The following is a 19,534-nucleotide window of genomic DNA, read 5'->3' as shown; positions in this document are numbered from 1 at the left end:
TAAACCATAAGCAAAATTCCTTGTGTAATCAAAGCCTGTTGATTTTTCTTCATGGTATTCAGCTCCTATGAAATGTTTTACAATAAGACTTAGAATAAATGTGAATGATATCTAAGGGTTTTTTTTACCTTATTGGAATCTAAATTAGGAATCGATAAGAATCGGAGTCGTTAAAATTCAAATTCGATACCCAATCCTAATGCTAAGCGATATGATTTACCTTCTGTGGGCGACAGAAAATTTATATTACACACCTAATTTGCTTAAGGTTTATTATATTAAACTAAAACTATTAAGAACATTTGTTAAGCTGAAATAAAATAAACTTATTTCAGTTATTTTTTTAATCTAAAAATATTTTTTTAAGTTGAAGCACTAAAATTACAAATTGGAAATAAATAAATACTATTACTGAACTAAAACAAAAAATAATAATAAATTAAACCTAATTTTTTTTTAGATATTACCATTTAGATTTAATTTGTTTGTTTGTTTTACTTTCAATAATAAAAAAAGATCAGAAGTAAACTGAAATAAAAAATAAACCAAAATAGTAATGGCAAAATTACAAAAGCATATACAATGTAAAAAATATAATTTAAAATAATACAAAAAATATAGTAGTATATAGCTCAAAACTGATTTGCATCTTTATGCTTCGCACACTGAAACACATTCGTTGCATAAAAAGCATTTACTGGAATTTCTGAAAGGACAATGAGGATGCTTCATTTTCAGTCAGCTGAAACCAGGACAAATTTCTACATGTGAATTTTATTAGCGCAGTATCACTGGGACACACTTCGTGAAACCGGGACATTTGGTCATCCTTTTAATTATTTAGGATTTTCAGCTGTAAAACACAGAGTGAATCAAATAATCACTTATTTTCATTCATTAACTATTAATAGCAAACATGATGTGGCTCACTTCAGCAGTAATTCTACACAAAATGCAGCTGCAGCTTTGTGACCTCTGACCCTCCCTTTCCACATCACTGCAGATGCTCCATCCTGCCCATCAGCTATCACTGTACTGCACTGCACTGGAGGAGAGATGGTGATTGGCTGGAGAGCCCCTGCCAATCACGGAGGAGACCCTGTGCGCGGCTACTATCTGGACCAGAGGCAGAAATCCCAGAGCGCCTGGCGGGAGGTCACGGTCAAGCCCATTAAAGAGAGAGTATACAAGGTAGGGCTACTCGATTATGGCAAAATATTATTTTTGTTCAAGATTGAAATCACAATTAATTAACACGGTTATTGGTGGGCAATATAATCAAAGACTTATTTCACGATAGGAGTAATTTTAATTTTCACAATTATCGACGTTTAAGCAAAAACTAATGCTAGGTTATCTAATGTAAGATAAAGGTCCTCAAAATAATTACATAAGACAAGTAAACAGTCAGCAATACAATAAAGAACAAAGAAACTAATTCCAAACAAAACACATTTAACAAACAGTGTTTTAAGTTTTCAGGAAGGTGTACTAACGGTGGGATTCAGATACGCAAGTAATAGCCTACAACAAAAAGATCTATTGTTGTGTTACACATGTGTTTTCTTTCTCAACTGTTTATGTTCACTTAAAAAAATTAACTGACTGTGTTTACATGAATACTCGCCAAGACCGGCACTTTGACATTATTTTGTGTGCATTTGACTGTTTAAGCGCAATAAGCTGCGAAAAAGAGTGCGTAATTTATGTGCACGTACTTTGTGTGTGAGCAGAAAATCTGCGGGAATGTGTAAAATTATGCACAATAATCTGCGCAATCATACACAGAAGTTCAAGCCCTGTAACACCAACAATATTCATCCGGAGCAAATGAAATGAGTGAGTAGCCACGTTTCCATTACCCTTTAAATTGCGCAAATTGAAAAGATTAGCGAATTGAAAATACGGCCAATGGAAACGCGTCAATTTCGCAAAAACTCCCATATATCACAAAAATGTTTTTACGCTCGCATGAGGTGGTTTTCGAAAAAAGAACATTTCCTCAAAAATGCCTATTTACAGGTCACCTGGTGTACGTAAAAGTACGGATAATTAATTCTTTACAGATGACGCTGTGTGTGTGGACAAAAGAGGAGACTTTATTAAATTCATAATAGACAAAAGAATTACAGGAATACTGGATTCTAAACAAAGAAATGCCACAATTGATCAAGACCTTGAAGCAGATCTGAGGGAGAAACACCCACACACACCTCATACATGGCTGCTCAAGTGTAAGGGCCATTACTACTTGGATAACTCGCACGTCTCCTATTAAAAATAATGGGCAGTGCGGTGGATGGGATATACATAAACCTAACAACATACGTGGCATAATTTTTGGAATGATTCACTACGAGAGGAAAAACATCAGTTTTAGTTGCATAACATCGGTTAATGGAAACGCCGTAATTTCGCGAATCGTTTTTTTATCGACATGTAGAAAATATCGCAAAAGTTTTGCACAAATCTGTAATGGAAACACGGCTAGTGACAGGAGGCGGGTTTGTGTGTCACTCGCTGTGGGAAAGATGAGAGAGAGAGAGCAGCTGGTATCGTGTGTCTATTCTGCAGAAAAGAAGTATTGGAAGCGTTTTGGATGTTTCAGTATCGATATGTTTTGTAAAATCACTATTTTAGTCAACTCTACATCAGTGTTAATTTCGTTGACGAATAATTTTTGTCAACGCCCTTTTTTCACTGACGAAAATGAGACTATAACTAAATAAAAACTAGTGTTGGATGACAAAAACTATGACGAAAATCAACTGTCATTTTCGTCAACAAATAAAAACGAGACGAAAATATTAGGAAAGGACGATTAGGGAAGAGATCCAGTCAGAACTGATGTCTTGTGTAACAGATGCGCATATTTGATTTGAACTGATCTAACCGCTGGAGAACACGGCGCTGTTGCACCTCAGTCCAGCGCTCCAGAGCGGCTCACAATCAGTGAATAGCGCACATTTATGCCAGGCAATTGTTTATGAACTAATGCTGATGAACAATAGCAATGTTTACTTTACGATGTTTATATAGTAATATGTTTTAGACGGTTGTAACAATGCATATATTATCTCCCTCATCTTGAATGAGCTCCTGCACCTGCAATAGTAAGGCGCAGACATTTCATAAGTGTCAATGTGTATTTCGAGCTTGTTTATCATTAAAAGTCACGCATTATTCGTTTTTGGTTTCACAATAAACTGTATTTAATTTCATTCCCATTTAATTCATAGTCAGGTGTAAAGACCAGAATTTGACATATATTCAGTAAAGTATCAGGGTTATAATAGTTCACTAAAACCATTAAAAAATTCTTCATTACTTGACATTAAATAAATGTTAACTGAAATTTAAAAAATAAATAAACAAACTTATTTGAAGCTTTAGCTTAACCTGATATACAAACTAAAACAGAAATACAAAGTTATAAAAACTATATAGATGTTTTTAAAAGACAAACAAAAAAGTGAATTGAGCTCTTTCGTGTATTTTTAATGTAAAAAAAAATGATGTCAAAGTGTCAGTTCAAGCGACAGTCGGTTATGTAATGCTTAATGTATTACAATTTAACTAAACTCATTAGATTTTAGTCGACTAAAATCTTATGATATTTAGTCGACTAAAACAAAACAAAAAATTAAGGTGACTAAAATATGACTAAAACTAAATGGCATTTTAGTCAAAAGACTAGGACTAAAACTAAATCAAAATTTGCTGTCAAAATAAACACTGCTCTACATTGCACTTAGTCTTATTTCAGATGCCTTTTTAAAAGACTACAATTGAAAAATGTATATATTATATATAAAATTCAACCCGCGAAAGTGGCCAGTGGGAGTGACTGCTTTACACGCCACTGCTGAAATACACACGCATCGGGTGTTAATGTCAAGCCCTGGATGAATTACTATTAATGGCAGAGCCCTAAGGTGAACTGAGCTGTGTAAACAACACAACATTAAAGTTTGTTAAATCACTGATGCATTTACTTACATGCTGCTGCAGCGACTAATGATGAGCTTAAATCAGTCATAAATAATGTCAAAACTTCATTACGATCGTGCAGGCACACCTGCCTTTGTCTAACTTTGTTCTCTTACTTTAAATGTGTCACCGAGCAACTATGGTGTCCATGGAGACTTAATTAAAACTTATAGCGCTGTTTATTTTAGATTGTTTTCAGTGTTTAATTAGTCTGTGTTCTAGTGTGAACGTCACATTATAGTGGTTTAATGAAAAGTATGGAGTATATAGACAGAGGCCACGGCCTTTATCATTTTTAAAGCAGGTCGTTTTTTCGTTGCTGCAGATGCATGTAAACAAACACACCATTTAATTACTAAACAGTTACTCTATGTTGTGTTTATGCCGGCATTCTGAGATAATTATTGGTTGTTTAAAACAGGACTTTTAAGTATGATAATGAACAAAATGGTCCACAAATGCAGTGCAAATTGGTGTTCCCATCTTTGACAACGTAAACTATTATCTAACTGACTTAGCATCTGTACTAGTTAGGTTTAAATGAATAAAATGCCTTAAAATAAAGTGATTTTGGTCTGTTCCATATCAGAAGTCTTGACCTTATTGAAGGCATCCAACAAATAAAATGAAACAAACTTAATCTGTTCAGTTGATTTTCAGTTAATTGTTTAATTAATTTGATTGGCAAAAAAGTCATATCTAGTCTTGAACAGTGTTATTTTAGAGATTTTTATATACTATATTATTAAGTATTCATATAAATGTGTTTAATATTTTCTGTTTTTATTTTAGTTTAAGTTTCAGTAATTTTGTTAGTTATGTTTTTAATATTTCTATTTAGATTTAATTTATTTTTATTTCAGTTTTAGCTTTAATGATTTTAGTACTTCAACTGAAACTTATTTGAAACATTTTTTCACTTAGTTGGCAATATTTGTAAGGTTATCATCTAATATTTAATTGAATTTAATTTCAGCTTTATTACAGAATATGAAATGTATTATTAATGAAAACCACTTTTGTTTTTACATTGGATTTTACCCATTTTATGCTCTAAAAGTAACAGTGAAGCACAACACTTAAAGGATTAGTTCACTTCAATATGAAAATTTCCTGATCATTTACTTTTTTTCTTCAGTTTGAAAATAAATTACGTTTTTTGAGGAAAACATTCCAGGATTTTTCTCCATGTAATGGACTTCAATGGCAACCAACGGTTGAAGGTCCAAATCAATGCATTTTCAAAGGAAAGGGCTTCAGAGGCTCTGCACGCTCCCAGCTGAGGAATAGGCAGGGTTCCCGCGGGGTCTTAAAATGTCTTAAATTTCTAAATCAAAATTTTAGGCCTTAAAAAGTCTTAAATTCTCTGAAGTATTGAGTTCTAGGTCTTAAATAGTTTTAAACAGGTCTTAAATTATCCTACGTCCATGTAACGCTACCTCTAATGCTCATTGAAATGCTCATGCAGCGCTTTTATGTGTGTGTGTGTGTGTGTGTGTGTGTGTGTGTGTGTGTGTGTGTGTGTGTGTGTGTGTGTGTGTGTGTGTGTGTGTGTGTGTGTGTGTGTGTGTGTGTGTGTGTGTGTGTGTGTGTGTGTGTGTGTGTGTGTGTGTGTGTGTGTGTGTGTGTGTGTGTGTGTGTGTGTGTGTGTGTGTGTGTGTGTGTGTGTGTGTGTGTGTTTATTCCGGGCTGTTGTAGTTCTTTTTTTTGCTAGTCCAACTATAGTTCGCTGTATTACAACTACAAATGAGACCAGCATGCATCTTATATTGCAGCCAATCAGCTTTCGTGTTTTTGGCGCGGGTCTCTTTCGGATTGTACCACAGACGCATCAAACGGATTTTATTCTTCAGCTTCAGTTCTCCAGTTCACGCGATCGTGAAAGCGAAGGTGAATCTTTCTCACCTGCCATCTCGCATAATGACCAAATAAAACTATGATACGTCCGATAGCACTAAAAAGAGTTAATAAAAGCAATGTAAACCACAAACTCAATTCGGTAGACACACAGACCGATGTCAGAATGGCTGTGGATTTTGTGCACGCGTTTGCCGCCTGTCAGTTTGCGCAAGTGTACCGAATGTGTCTATTTCTAGGCTTACTCTTGAACGATCATACACACATTCATATCCCTATGTTCTTATTGGCGGTTATGTCTTGACTCTTGAGTAAAAAAGTTTGGGACGTGTGTCAGTATTGGATCTGCACATTACTGTAGTTCTTAAAGTGAAAGCATACTAATACAGTTTATACCCGCTCCTGTCTGTGTGTTAATGTTAAACAAACAACAACAGGGAAAAAACGGTACTTCAACTTAAAGCACTGTTTTGTATCCGTATCTTTAGGTTGTATTTATTTGTCCTATTGTAGTTGGTTAATAAGTTCTTATTTTATTAATGAACATGTACTTGAGAACTTTTTACTTATATTAAGCAATTACTTACTTGTACGTTTTTGGTCATATTTCCCACCTTAAGCGATAATGTTATTAAAGCTAGATAGCACACCACTGGACCAGCCCTTTTTTTGTAATACCAAACAAGGTTAATGTATTTTGTTTGTTTTATTGTCATGTGTGACTATTGTGCATCTGATATGGTAAATGTGGCATCCTATGAAAAAAAAACAACAAAACTGGAAATGACCACCACAAAATTGATTTCAGAAGGAGTGAAAAAAAAAAATATATATATATATATATATACAGGGAGTGCAGAATTATTAGGCACGTTGATTTTCTGATCATATTTTTTTTCCAGGCACATTTGACCAATTCCAAACCACAGTAATCCTAATAACTACTATTGATTTAGTATTTAATAATGTATAAGTGATATATAATTGTTCATGAAGGCTGGAAATGAAAAACACCTTATATTCAGGTGTGCAGAATTATTAGGCATGTTTTCTTTTACAGATAAATTGAGCCAAAAAAGAGATTTAACTCAGACTGAAAAGTCAAAAAGTATTAAATGCCCATGAGAAGGATGCAATACTAATGCAATACTAGACATTGCAGTTAAGGCGTGACCATTGGACAGTGAAATGCTCGTTGGGTCAGCAGGGTCAGACAAAAACATGTGGCGGAGAAAAGACACCTGTTAACTGCAAAAGAATTAAGAATTAAGGTGAAGAATTAAGGGTGAAACCATCAGGAACCCTTAGTCTCCAGCGCCACCATTTTCCAAAGCTGCAACCTACCTGGAGTCTCCAGAAGTGCAAGGTGTCAGGATCTCAGAGACTTCAGTTAGGTAAAGAATCCTAAAAAATGACCCCCACTAAATAAGAATCATAAGCTGAAGTGTTGAATCAAGTCAACCGAGTTGAACCAAGTCTAGACCGAACTTCCCGACCTCAAATGTTGTGGGCTGGGCTAAGTTCGCCTGGCATTCAGGCTACTGATTTGGACCTTCAAACCGTTGGTTGCCATTGAAGTCCATTATATGGTGAAATATCCTGCATGGAATGTTTTTCTCAAAAAACTTAATTTCTTTTCAACTGAAGAAAGAAAGACATGATGAGATGGATGAGATGGAGTAAATTATCAGGAAATTTTCATTTTGAAGTGAACTGATCCTTTAATGCTAAAGTTTATGCCTGTAGCTCAATCACATCATTACACCTAAATCCGACCAGTAATGATAGTGTTGCTTGCCTTAGCAAACACAGATAATGAGAATTGAGAACATATATTCATTTAGACCTCTTGGTGAACAAACATTTTCTGAAGGTTTAGTAACTTTTTGGATGAAGCAAACATGTTTTAAGAGTTTCAAGCACTTGTTCTGTATTTGTGGAAAGTGTCGTGAGTGCACATCGCCCTCTAATGGAAAGAAACGGCCAAAACAACACTCTCATGTCTCCTTCTATTAACATGTCCTCTGGAAAATAGGGGTTTTTTTGGGTGGGAAGGTGGGCTTTTTTTTGCTCAATTTGCTCACAGGAAGACTAAAAGTGCATTATGGCAATTAGAAAACATTGATTTTTGAGTGCGCTCCGTGGTCGTAGCATGTGAATCCCATGTTAATGATTTCCGCTTCTCATTGAGCAGTCAGACACACCACCTGCCCAGCCTCATTAGACACCATCAGAAACCTACGCCACCTTACGCTGAGATCCCTTCACCATTCCTGACGCCTGCCATCTGGTGGCCTTTCTCTGTCCCAGCAGGCAGTGGGTGGCCTGATCTTAGTCTGAGCTCCTAGATAAGCCTCTGATTTGATAAGAGGATTCAGGCAATAGTTAATCACGAGTCTAAAAGGCTCGAGACGGCCCGTGTTTCTAAATCCAATCCCAATTATGTGTGGCTAGGTGGCCACTCGTGGTGATCTTTGCTTTTCATCACAGAAACCAGTGTTTATCGGATAAGTAGCTTTCTGGCCTAATGGTCCTCCATATAGACATCATCCAGGCGGATCAATGCGCTGAAGATAAAGGCTTTTCAGACGGGGACTGAAAGTAAAACTAAAACCATGAAGAAGCATGTTCATTAAGTGAAATATAAAAATTAAAAAAATGCCATTTCTCATTTTCTTTTAGTTTCATTTGTAGCGTACTAAAATTGAAACAAGACATAAGAACTATGCTGATATGCATGTGTTTTTAAAAAAAAAAAACTAATAAAACTGGCAAAAACACACAAAAAATGATATGACATACTTTTGCGTGTGTAGCAAAAGAACATGCAAGCTTTGGGACATACTACTGTCATCTTTAACGGACTCTTGTTGCTTAGTTACGTGCATCTCGTCACTGTTTAAACTGCCCTGTCAATCATCATCACAGTTCAAATCCTCCACATTCAATTTCATTTCCTACCGTATCGGAGAGAAATGTAGTAGCCCGTTGATCTGCCATTCGTGGGTCTTTAATGCAGAGACTCCTCTCATGTGTGTGCAGTTTAAATATAATGATGCATTTAAAAGTTAATGGCCAAACGTATCATTACAAAAGTTCACAATGCTGCTGCAGGTGCAATATAATGTGGATAACATATTTTTTCATCAGATTAAATACTGATAATTGATTACTAAATTCCCTTAAAGGGTAACTAAACCCTAAACCAACTTTTTTTAGTGATCTGTAATACTGGGGCTTTATTAATGCTGTTCATTGATTCGAGTAAATGTTTTGACATTTGGGTATAAAGTGTTTTAATTCTATAATATATGGTGTAAAACCGTCTGAGTGCTGCCCTCTTAAGGTTGAACGGTGGCTACTGCAGTTGAATTTTCCTATTGGACGTTGTGGTCTGAAATTATTGCAGGTGAAATATAATGTGGATAACACTGAATAAATATTTTTTAGTCAGATTAAATACTGATAATCGATTACTAAAGCCCCTTTAATCTAACCCTCTCTATTTAACCGTCAGACTCGCACATCCGTCATGTTTGTATTCTTTTTTTTTAAACACTTTTTATCCGTGTTTGTATTTATAATCGAATCCTTGTCCATCTCGCAATGGGTTGTGGGCAATATCAGCCGTTAGCGTGTGCGTCGATCTGTACTTCGAATTCTGACTGGAAATAGTAGACCATCCGGGTATCTTTGGAATACTCTTTTCAACATACTACGATTTGGGACACACTAATTCTATTTTCGAATACTATTTAGGACGGATAGTATGCGAATTTGGACGCAGCAATGATGTACCATTCTGCTAGCGTGTTTAGCACATTGCTAGCATGAAAAATTACGTTGCTAGTATGTTTTAGCATAGTTAACATGAATTAGCATGTTTTAACACATTGTTAACATGATTTAACATTTTGCTAGCATGTTTAAACACATTGCTAGTATGACTTGGCATGTTTCTATCATGTACCATCCTGCTAGCGTGTTTTAGCACATTGTTATTATGAATTAGCTGGTTTTGACACATCCTTAACATGAATTAGCATGTTTCTAGCTTGTTTTAACACATTGCTAGTATGAATTGGCATGTGTCTAACATGTAGCACGTTGTTAGTATTTAACATTATCATGAATTAGCATATTTCTACCCTGTTTTAACACATTGTTAACATGAATTTGCATGTTTCTAGCTTATTTTAACACATTGTTAACATGATTTAGCATGTTTAAACACATTGCTAGTATGAATTGGCATGTTTCTAACATGTAGCACGTTGTTAGTATTTAACATTATCATGAATTAGCATGTTTCTATCCTGTTTTAACACATTGTTAACATGAATTTGCATGTTTCTAGCTTATTTTAACACATTGTTAACATGATTTAGCATGTTTAAACACATTGCTAGTATGAATTGGCATTTTTCTAACATGTAGCACGTTGTTAATATTTTAACATTATCATGAATTAGCATGTTTCTAGCCTGTTTTAACACATTGTTAACATGAATTTGCATGTTTCTAGCCTGTTTTAACACATTGTTAACATGATTTTGCATGTTTCTAGCTTATTTTAACACATTGTTAACATGATTTAGCATGTTTAAACACATTGCTAGTATGAATTGGCATGTTTCTAACATGTAGCACGTTGCTAGTATTTTATCATTATCATGAATTAGCATGTATTAGCACGTACGTTGCTACCATGAATGAGAATGGTTTAGCGCATTGCTAGCATAATTTATTAAACAAATAAAACAAGATTTATTAAATAAATATTTTAGTTATTTAATAGTATTTTAAAGATGCTTTCAGCGACCAATAAGAGTGTCATCCTCTCAGCTGTGGTTTTAAATGTATTTTGCCTTTAAATAAACACTGAAAACACATCTGTCTCAGGCTACTTGTTATATTAACACTGTACTGACTCTTTTTACAGATGTTTTTGATTTCAGTTTTTGCTTTGGGATTGTTTTGTCTTCCATTTTAGGTTTCTCTTCTGTTCTTTCAGCCACATCCATTTATTCCCATGATTTGTCTGTTTTGTTTGTAGGTGACGGGCCTTCAGGAAGGGAGTTTTTACCAGTTCCGTGCCTTCGCGGCAAACATTATTGGACTGGGCGGCCCTTCTGAAGCCAGCGAACTGTTTCTGTGTGAGCGCTGGACGATGCCTGAGCCTGGTAAGATCACGCACTATTACAAATGGGAATTTTATTTCATTCATTTAACAAGAAAGAGTGGAGATGGCACACTACATTTTTCCTTGGTTTATCTGGCATGTTGTGCGCTAGATGATTTATTTTATTGTGTCTATGTTCAAGAGGATAAACACAGCTCTTATAGAGTGAATGAATATAAGAGAAATGAATGCATGGAATCTAGTGTGTCATTTCAGTTTTCCTGAACACAATTCAAATGAGTTGCGAATGAGAACGAAAGTGTTGATGTTCTTTATTAATTTCTTGCAGGTTGTCCTTATGATCTGGAATTTAGAGAAGTGAGGTGCAACTCTCTGGTGCTGCTGTGGGCGGAGCCTCTGTACAAGGGCCAATCAGAGATCAGTGGCTATATAGTGGAGATCAGTAAGGGGGCGGAGTCTGAGGATTGGACCCTTGTGACAAGTGAGCCGGTGACAGAAACTAACTATAAGGTCAGTTTAGTTTCTCTTTTGATTGCAGTACATTTACCAGGGTTGGGCAATATTCAGGATTTAAGAATTTGTATTGAATTTCAATCTAATTCTACATCTTTAATTTCATATTCGTATTACAAGTGTATATCAGGAATAACAATTTATGTAACTGAAAAATACCACTATACCTACCCACATTAATCATTAAGACAACTGACCGTTCGCAAAGACCCGCCCCTTTTAGTTACTGTTGCTATGTCCGACAAGCCATGGTGGTCTCACGCCACACACACGTGTTCTCACATAGAGAAAATACATCTCGGAGCAAAGAGGACACTGACAACACACAGACAGACAGGACAGAGCAAATTTTGTGGCTTTTTAATGTGTCGTGATCGCTGTTGTGCTTTGCAACATTTCCAGAACAGAAATCTGAACAAAATGCCAAGTTCATGTTGGTTTTTTTCTGACGATATATTAGGCCCTGTCCACACGAACATATATTTTCAAAACCGCAGCTTTTTCTTTGCGGTTTGGCCGTTTGTCCACATGTAAACGCAGTATCCGGACACTTTTTTGAAAGCTCCTGCCAGGGTGAACATTTTAAGAAACTCTGGTTGCAGTGGTGTTTTATGGACAGTGAAACTGGAGGTTTTGGCTTGTTGCGTCAGAACCGTAACTGGAAATAAAAATAAAAAATTTAAACGGAGGGAAAAACTATAAAATATAAAAATAACCGTGTACATGTGAACTAGGCCTTAGAGTAAATTTTTGGTTTACTTTTTAATTATTTTGGTCAAATTTTTAATAATGTTATGTTATTTGTTTTTAAAATATATTAATATTTAATAATAATAATTGAATAATAATGTAGTAATTTAAAAATAGCTGATTAGGTTTAATTTATTATTATTTCAGTTTTAGTTATTTTTATATTTTTAATGCTTCAACTTAAACTTTTCATCTTATTGCCAGGGCAACATTTCTAATTTCCATTTAGTTTAATTTTTGCAACTAATATTTATTTTAATTTTTTGAAATTTTGTATTCATGGAAAGCCCCTTGAGATGCAGCATCTTGTTTTCAAGGGGGACCAAGAACATACAACAGATACAGTGCACTCAATACAATACAAAACAAACAGAACATTACAAGACAAATCTGCTCAAATAATCAACAGAAATGTGTTTTTAATAGTTCTAGTTTTAATGAATGATAATAACCCTGTTTTGGATATCCCTGTTTATCACTCCATAAATCAAAAAATACTGTCAACAGCTAGAAAATATATACATTTATGACCATATGGGAATAAAATGAAATCAGGTGAATGATATTATGAATAAAATTGTAGTTTGCTTAAGTGAAGATTTCTAACAAACTCAATGCCTTTAAACATATGTATTATAATTTAAATCTACAGATGCAAATAGATAAAATGCAGTAAACACTTAAAAGTGTATTTTGGATGTTTTCTTTCCACTGGTCTGAAAGAAAACATGTTATAGAAGCAAAATAGCCCAAAATCTTAAAATTCTCCAAAGCATGAAAAACATTTGCCTGCAGTGTCTTGCAATAAAAAGTGTCTCAATGTAGTTACATTTGCATCTAGTCCCACAAAAGCTTTTGAAAGAGGAGTGACCTGTTCTTGGATGGTTGTTGATCAGGTTTCAGGTCTGCAAGCAGGTCAGACGTTCCGCCTCCGTGTGTCTGCCGTCAATGACGCTGGTGTCGGCATGTCTTCTGTGCCGTCTGAGCCAGTCAAAGCGCAGACTAAAGCAGGTCAGCTCCCTGGAAATCTGCATAATGATTTCATTCTCATTTTACACAGTTGTGTTTAACTCTATCCCACGTTTGCCACCAGGAACCAAAGAGATTGAGATCGGAGTTGATAATGACGGCTTCATCTTCCTGGGCTTTGAAGCAGCTGACATGGCTGATGGAGACGTCTTTAAGTGGAATAAGAACTATGGAAAAGCTATTGATGCTGGACGAGCCCGCTTGGAGAACAAAAACAACAGGTTTTTTGCCCATTTGTCATAATAATATGAGCACAACAATGACACTTTTTCAGTAGCTTTGGCTCTGGAAGTATTTCTCATTTATTTTTGCCAAAGCCATTTCCAACAGTTTGTTTAGTTCTAAACTATGAATCAAACCAACCAATATATACAAACTTTGATTTAACACAAAAAGACGGAAGACTGAATTAAAATTATTTTATGAGCAAATGATACTCATCCCATGAAGCAATCAAAAAATGCTACAGTATTAAACTGTTAACTTAATATAAATATAAAATGGCATATATTAGCTTAATTCACTTATGTATTAATTATCTTAATGTATGCCCGCTTTATATATATATATATATATATATATATACGGTATATACACAGTGAGGAAAATAAGTATTTGAACACCCTGCTATTTTGCAAGTTCTCCCATTTAGAAATCATGGAGGGGTCTGAAATTGTCATCGTAGGTGCATGTCCACTGTGAGACATAATCTAAAAAAAAAAAAATCCAGGTCATTCTTTTCCACATAATGAAAGTAAATGTGAACCAAAATGTTTTATAAAATGTCCCATAAAAGTATGTGTTGTGCTGAATATACCAAGTCTTCTGTCACAGAAGAAATAAATTAATAGGTTTGTGTATGGCGATGATTTGTTTTGGGTAAGCTGGTCTATAAACCTTATTGAAATGTTGGTCATGTTTGTCTCCCAGGTCTGTTCTTACCTTCACGGACGCCTCAGAGCAGGATTTGGGCCTTTACACAGTGGAGCTGAGCGGAAACCCTGACGTCTCCTCTAGCTTCACCTTCACTGCAGAGGGTAGATGTTCATTTCTGTCTCTACATAATGCATTACCTGAACACGGAGGCATAAAACCTTGTACATCTGTTCAGCATGAAAACTTGATGCATAACTCGTCTTTTCTTAGTGTGACCCCAGTATTTTATCATCATTTGGCCGTTGATTAATGTTTTGTCAAGCCCCTTTGCCCTAAACCATGTTGTACAAGATCTGTGTATTTTCACCCTAAACACTGCTTGGCTGTTTGTGTCAGATATCAACTATATAACAAACACAATCTTTAAACTTGAAATCTTGTTTGCAAAGATGTCAGATGATTCTGACAGCAGCCGGTATCTAGTGTGTGGACTGGTGCTGTAAGTAAGTGATTGAATTTGACTTTGCAATTGTGCCGTTTTCTTTCTCAGATCTGGAGAGGCTGACAGAACTCAGCTGGCATGTCAGGAACCCGTGTAAGTCAATCAAATGCACTTCAGAAACTGTGTAAATGTTCAGAGAATCTAAACTGTAAAGTCTGAGATACACTAGCATTCAAGGTTTGGGGTGTTCAAGGTGTTCACCAAAGCTTTGTTTATTTGATCACAGATACAGTAAAAACAGTGTTATTGTGAAATATATATAAAAATATATATATTGTAATATGTTTTAAAGTGTAATTCCTTTGATCAAAGCACCATTACTCCAGTCTTCAGTGTCACATGATCCTTCAGAAATCATTCTAATATGATGATTCAATTCAATTAACTTTTATTTGTATATTTCACAATACACAGCATGTCAAAGCAGCTTTACAGAAAATGCATGTTTCATCATAATTTCCAGTGTTATCAGAGGTGACTGTGCCCAAGTAATCTCCATATTTCAGAAATGTACAGTTTTAAGACAATACAAATCATGTGGTTAGCTAACATTGTGTATTAATTCAGGCATAAACAATGATCTCATTAAAGCAGTTATTACAAGTTGTGACCGTAATAAATGAGCCTGACAAGCCAGACCCACATCAAGATGTTGGGTCTGGGAACTCACCATTGGCAGGGCTCAATCCGAGGGGCGGGATAAACGGCTGTCTTTCAAATTGCCTCTGCACGCAATATGATAGCGCTACAACCAACCAGAGCAACGAAGAAGGTGAAGCGGAGCGAGTTGATAGATTAAACTTTCGCCGTATCCGGTTGGCAAAACTCAGAACACATCTTCCTTTCTTCAGAATGACTTCAGTGCCGTTCTTTGTTGTTTTCTCGAAGAAAAGCTTAACTCCAAGTCTTCCAGAGTCGCTGCCAAACCCGATTCCCGCTGTTCGCCAGCGTTCTTTGTTTACGAATAGCACCCAGAACCGCCGCATCTCTGCCATCATTATGTTAAGCCCGCCAACCGACTCTATACACGATGTGATTGGTGTGAGTGACTAGAGTTTGGTTTTTCCAGCTCGCAAGCCAACGGAGAGTTGCTTGACACCCTGGCTGCAAATTATATTTGCTTTTAGTGCGTCTAGATTAGGCTAGTAATAAATACAATATATAGAAATGTATATTTCTGTATACAAACTTGTACGCCCCGTTTACACCTGGTATTAAGATGCATTTTGGTCGATCAGATCACAAGTGGACGAGGGAGACACATACGCATTTACACCTGGGGCCCTATTTTAACGATCTGAAACGCAAGTGTAAAAACGCGAAGCGCAAGTAACTTTGTGGGCGGGTCTCGGCGCTGTTGCTATTTTCCCGGCGGGATAAATGGCTCTTGCGCCCGGCGCAAATCTAAAATGGGTTGGTCTGAAGTAGCTTCATTATTCATAGGTGTGGTTTGGGCGTAACGTGAATAAACCAATCCGAGCGTCATCCAACATTCCCTTTAAAAGCAGGTGCGCAAGTTCCATTATGGATTGCTATTATTATGGCGTATTTACCAGGCGCACGCCAGGAGCGGTTCACAGCCGAGGAGACTGATGTTCTAGTAAGAGCAGTGAAAGACAGAGAAGTGAAGTTGTAATGTTGTACATTATGGTAAAGGTGATTTCACAGTCTTTTTTTTTTTTTTCAGTCTTTCAGTTTTTTCAGTTTTTCAGTCGATTTTTTTTCCTGGTTCTTGACGGACAAACCAATTTGTCAGATGTCCTTATATACATATATGTCTTGCCACTATTGGGCAAACAGGTCTTATCCTTAATTATTACAATTAGCCTGAATCATTTGTAAGCTAGATTTATGCCTATTTTTTCACATCTTCGTGGCACACCACAATGATTTCCGTCATCTCATGTGTTAATATTTTTTTAGTGTAACAATTTATGATTTGCAAAAATAACTGTTGCATCTCTGTAGATTACATGAGCAAAGTGTATGCGCGTTGTGCACGCTATACATTATGGTCAAGCATGCGCCCTTAAAATAGCATAATGAACAACGCGCAACGCGCCACTGACTTTAGACTAGGTTTTTTCTGGTCAGTGGCGCAATTGTTTAATGGAACAGCAAAATAGCACCAGGGATTGTTTGCGCCGGAACACGCCTCCTTTTTTGCGCTGAACCGCCCAGGTAGCGCAAGTTCATTCACTAGTTTAGCGACGTGCTTCTGTGGAGGGAAAAGCGCGCTTTGCGCGGGTGCAAAATAGGAATGACACATGCGTCGGTGTACAAAGTCAATTGCGCTGGGTGCAAGATAGGGCCCCTGGTGTTTTAATCTGTCTCTTTTGTCCAATTTTAACCACTTCTGTCCTTATTTCTTTGAGGAGACTGTCTATGGGCGGGTAAATGTATGGACTTTTTCAGATCTTTCGATCTAATGGACATGTAAGCTTGCACAGTTTATATATGAACATAACCAGACACGACAGAAAAACATACAGAGAGCAGCAGCTTTCCTTTCTGCTCTGACAGCCGCACGCTGTGAGAGTGTGTTAGAAATCAGGAATGGCGAGTGAACATTGTGCTTTAAGTTTTTCATCGTCAAACCAAACTTGGGTCACCAGCCAAAGTTTAAAGCCCTGTTTACCCCTGGTATTAAGATGCGTTTTGGTTGATCAGATCACAAGTGGACTACGCTAAATACAGGTGTAAACGGGGTCTAAAACATTTTGAGCTTGTCCACTTTTGACCACTTCCAAAGGTCGTCGAAAACACATTCGGCCAGATTGCTTTCGTAGTGTAAACGCTCATGTGGTCGAATGTGTTTCAACAGCCACAAAAGACCATCTACTCTAATGCGTAAACATTATGGGAAGCGCGCTAGCCAGACGGGATTTAAACTTTGGCTGGAGACCCAGGTTTGGTTTGAAGATGAAAAACTTAAAGCACAATGTTTTCTCACCATTCCTGATTTCTCACAGCGTTCGGCTGGTCTTGCGGCTGTCAGAGCAGAAAGGAAAGCTGATGCTCTGTGTGTTTTTCTGTCGTCTCCGGGTGCATTCATATGTAAATTGTGTGAGCTTAATTCGTCCATTAGATTGAAAGATCTGAAAAAGCCCATACATTAACCCACCCATAGACCCTCCCCTCAAAGAAATCAGGACAGAAGTGGTTGAAAGTGGACAAAACAGACGGATTAAAACACCAGGTGTAAACGGAAATGTGTCTCCCTCGTCTACTTGTGATCCGATCGACCAAAACACATCTTAATACCAGGTGTTAACGGCCTTAGTTTGAGAGTGTAGGAAGACTCATTCACAATGCTTCAGAAAGATCTATAGTTTGTAGGCACCTTAAATGTTCTTAAAGGAATAGTTTCCATTTAAAAAGTGAATGGGTGTGATGGCTTTTTGTGACAGCGAAATTGTGGAAAGACAGAATGCAGATTTTTGCGTAAACTCTAGTTTTGAATGTCTTCCTCATCTGGCAGTGATCGCTCTGAAGTCTGAAGGCTGGCAGGTGGACGTGTCCGAGCAGGGAAGTGTCCGTCTGTGGCTGCAGACAGAAGCTCTCAGCAGTGCCGCGGTGCTTCGGCTCATCCTCAATGACGCAGAGATCACCAGCACACCGGTAACCGGCTCGGATCACATCTTGTGCCGCTGGCACTATTTGCTCAATGACTTGTAAAGAGCTGGTTGCATGTGTGTCCTGCAGGCCCGTAAGATTAACTTCGACAAGGCAAAGGGTCTGGTGGAGATCCTGTTTGATCAAATCTCAAAAGAAGATGAGGGCTCGTACACCGCGCAGCTCAAAGACGGCCGGGCCAAGAACCAGTGCACTCTGGTGTTTGTGGACAAGAGTATGTTTACAATGTTACTGTAATATTAAACTACAAAGCACTGATAATCATTTCTTGAGCAGCAAATCATATCAGAATGATTTATGAAGGATAATGTGACTCTGAAGACTGGAGTAATGATGCTGAAAATTCAGCTTTGATCACAGGGAATACATTACATTTAAAATATATTTTTAAAAAATTTAATCACAGTAAAATCAGTAATATTGTGAAATATTATTGTATTTGGGAAACTTTTGAATAGTAGCATATGTATGATTTTATATACACTACAATTCAAAAGTTTAGAGAGTTTTTCAATTTGTAATATATAATGCAACGCTGAATTTTCAGCATCATTACTCCAGTCTTCAGTGTCACATGATCCTTCAGAAATCATTCTAATATGAGGATTTCCTGCTCAAGAAACATTTATGATTATTATCTATGTTGAAACAGTTGTGCTGCTTCATATTTTTGTGGAAACCATGATACATTTTTTCAGAATTCTTCAATGAATAGGAAGTTTCAGATAACAGCATTTGGTTGAAATAGAAATGTTTTTAGAAATGTCTTTACTGTCACATTTTTGTGTTCAGTTTTGTGTTACAGTTTTAAAGGATTTATCTGGGGCTTTTCCCCTATAGCCAGATTCACTAAAACAGAATTTTCAAAAAAATATATATATATTTCTTTTTTTGAATGAAATACGATTTTATAAAGTTCATTGTCATTTTTCAATCACCACTTAATGATGCAGCAAAACTCAAATTCAAATAATTTTTTTCTGGTGTATCTGGTGACAGGCCGAAGGTCATACTGAATATTTCTCCAGATTTAATCTAAATTCTTCTGTTTCATTGTTTGTCAGAGTTTAAGGACACACTGGCCAAATCTGTGGCCAACAGAAGAAACTGGAAGAGAAAGTCAGGTGAGCCGACAAAACAGATCTAGAGACCAATAACAGATGCACAGAGAAACTCTGTCAACTATGTCAACTGATGCACAAATGTATGAACAAAGACAATTACAAGACGCTCTCATG

General features: G+C 36.5%; 1 protein-coding gene across 1 annotated transcript in view; it reads left to right on the top strand.

Annotated features, from left to right (window-relative positions):
- myom3 (myomesin 3) overlaps positions 1-19,534 on the top strand; it is a 98,781-nt gene that overhangs the window by 68,085 nt on the left and 11,162 nt on the right. Inside the window, exons 18-27 of the mRNA XM_079836054.1 lie at positions 1,004-1,191; positions 10,904-11,030; positions 11,319-11,500; positions 13,150-13,264; positions 13,347-13,503; positions 14,213-14,319; positions 14,709-14,753; positions 18,142-18,281; positions 18,366-18,510; positions 19,361-19,420. Of these exons, the coding sequence (XP_079692180.1) occupies positions 1,004-1,191; positions 10,904-11,030; positions 11,319-11,500; positions 13,150-13,264; positions 13,347-13,503; positions 14,213-14,319; positions 14,709-14,753; positions 18,142-18,281; positions 18,366-18,510; positions 19,361-19,420 (1,266 nt within the window). The remainder of the gene's footprint in view (positions 1-1,003; positions 1,192-10,903; positions 11,031-11,318; positions 11,501-13,149; positions 13,265-13,346; positions 13,504-14,212; positions 14,320-14,708; positions 14,754-18,141; positions 18,282-18,365; positions 18,511-19,360; positions 19,421-19,534) is intronic.

Source organism: Gobio gobio (assembly GCF_949357685.1).
Source record: "Gobio gobio genome assembly, chromosome: 15".
In the NCBI taxonomy this organism is placed as follows: Eukaryota; Metazoa; Chordata; class Actinopteri; order Cypriniformes; family Gobionidae; genus Gobio; species Gobio gobio.
Note: the sequence above shows the minus strand (reverse complement) of the source record. Positions and strands in the feature narration are given on the sequence as shown.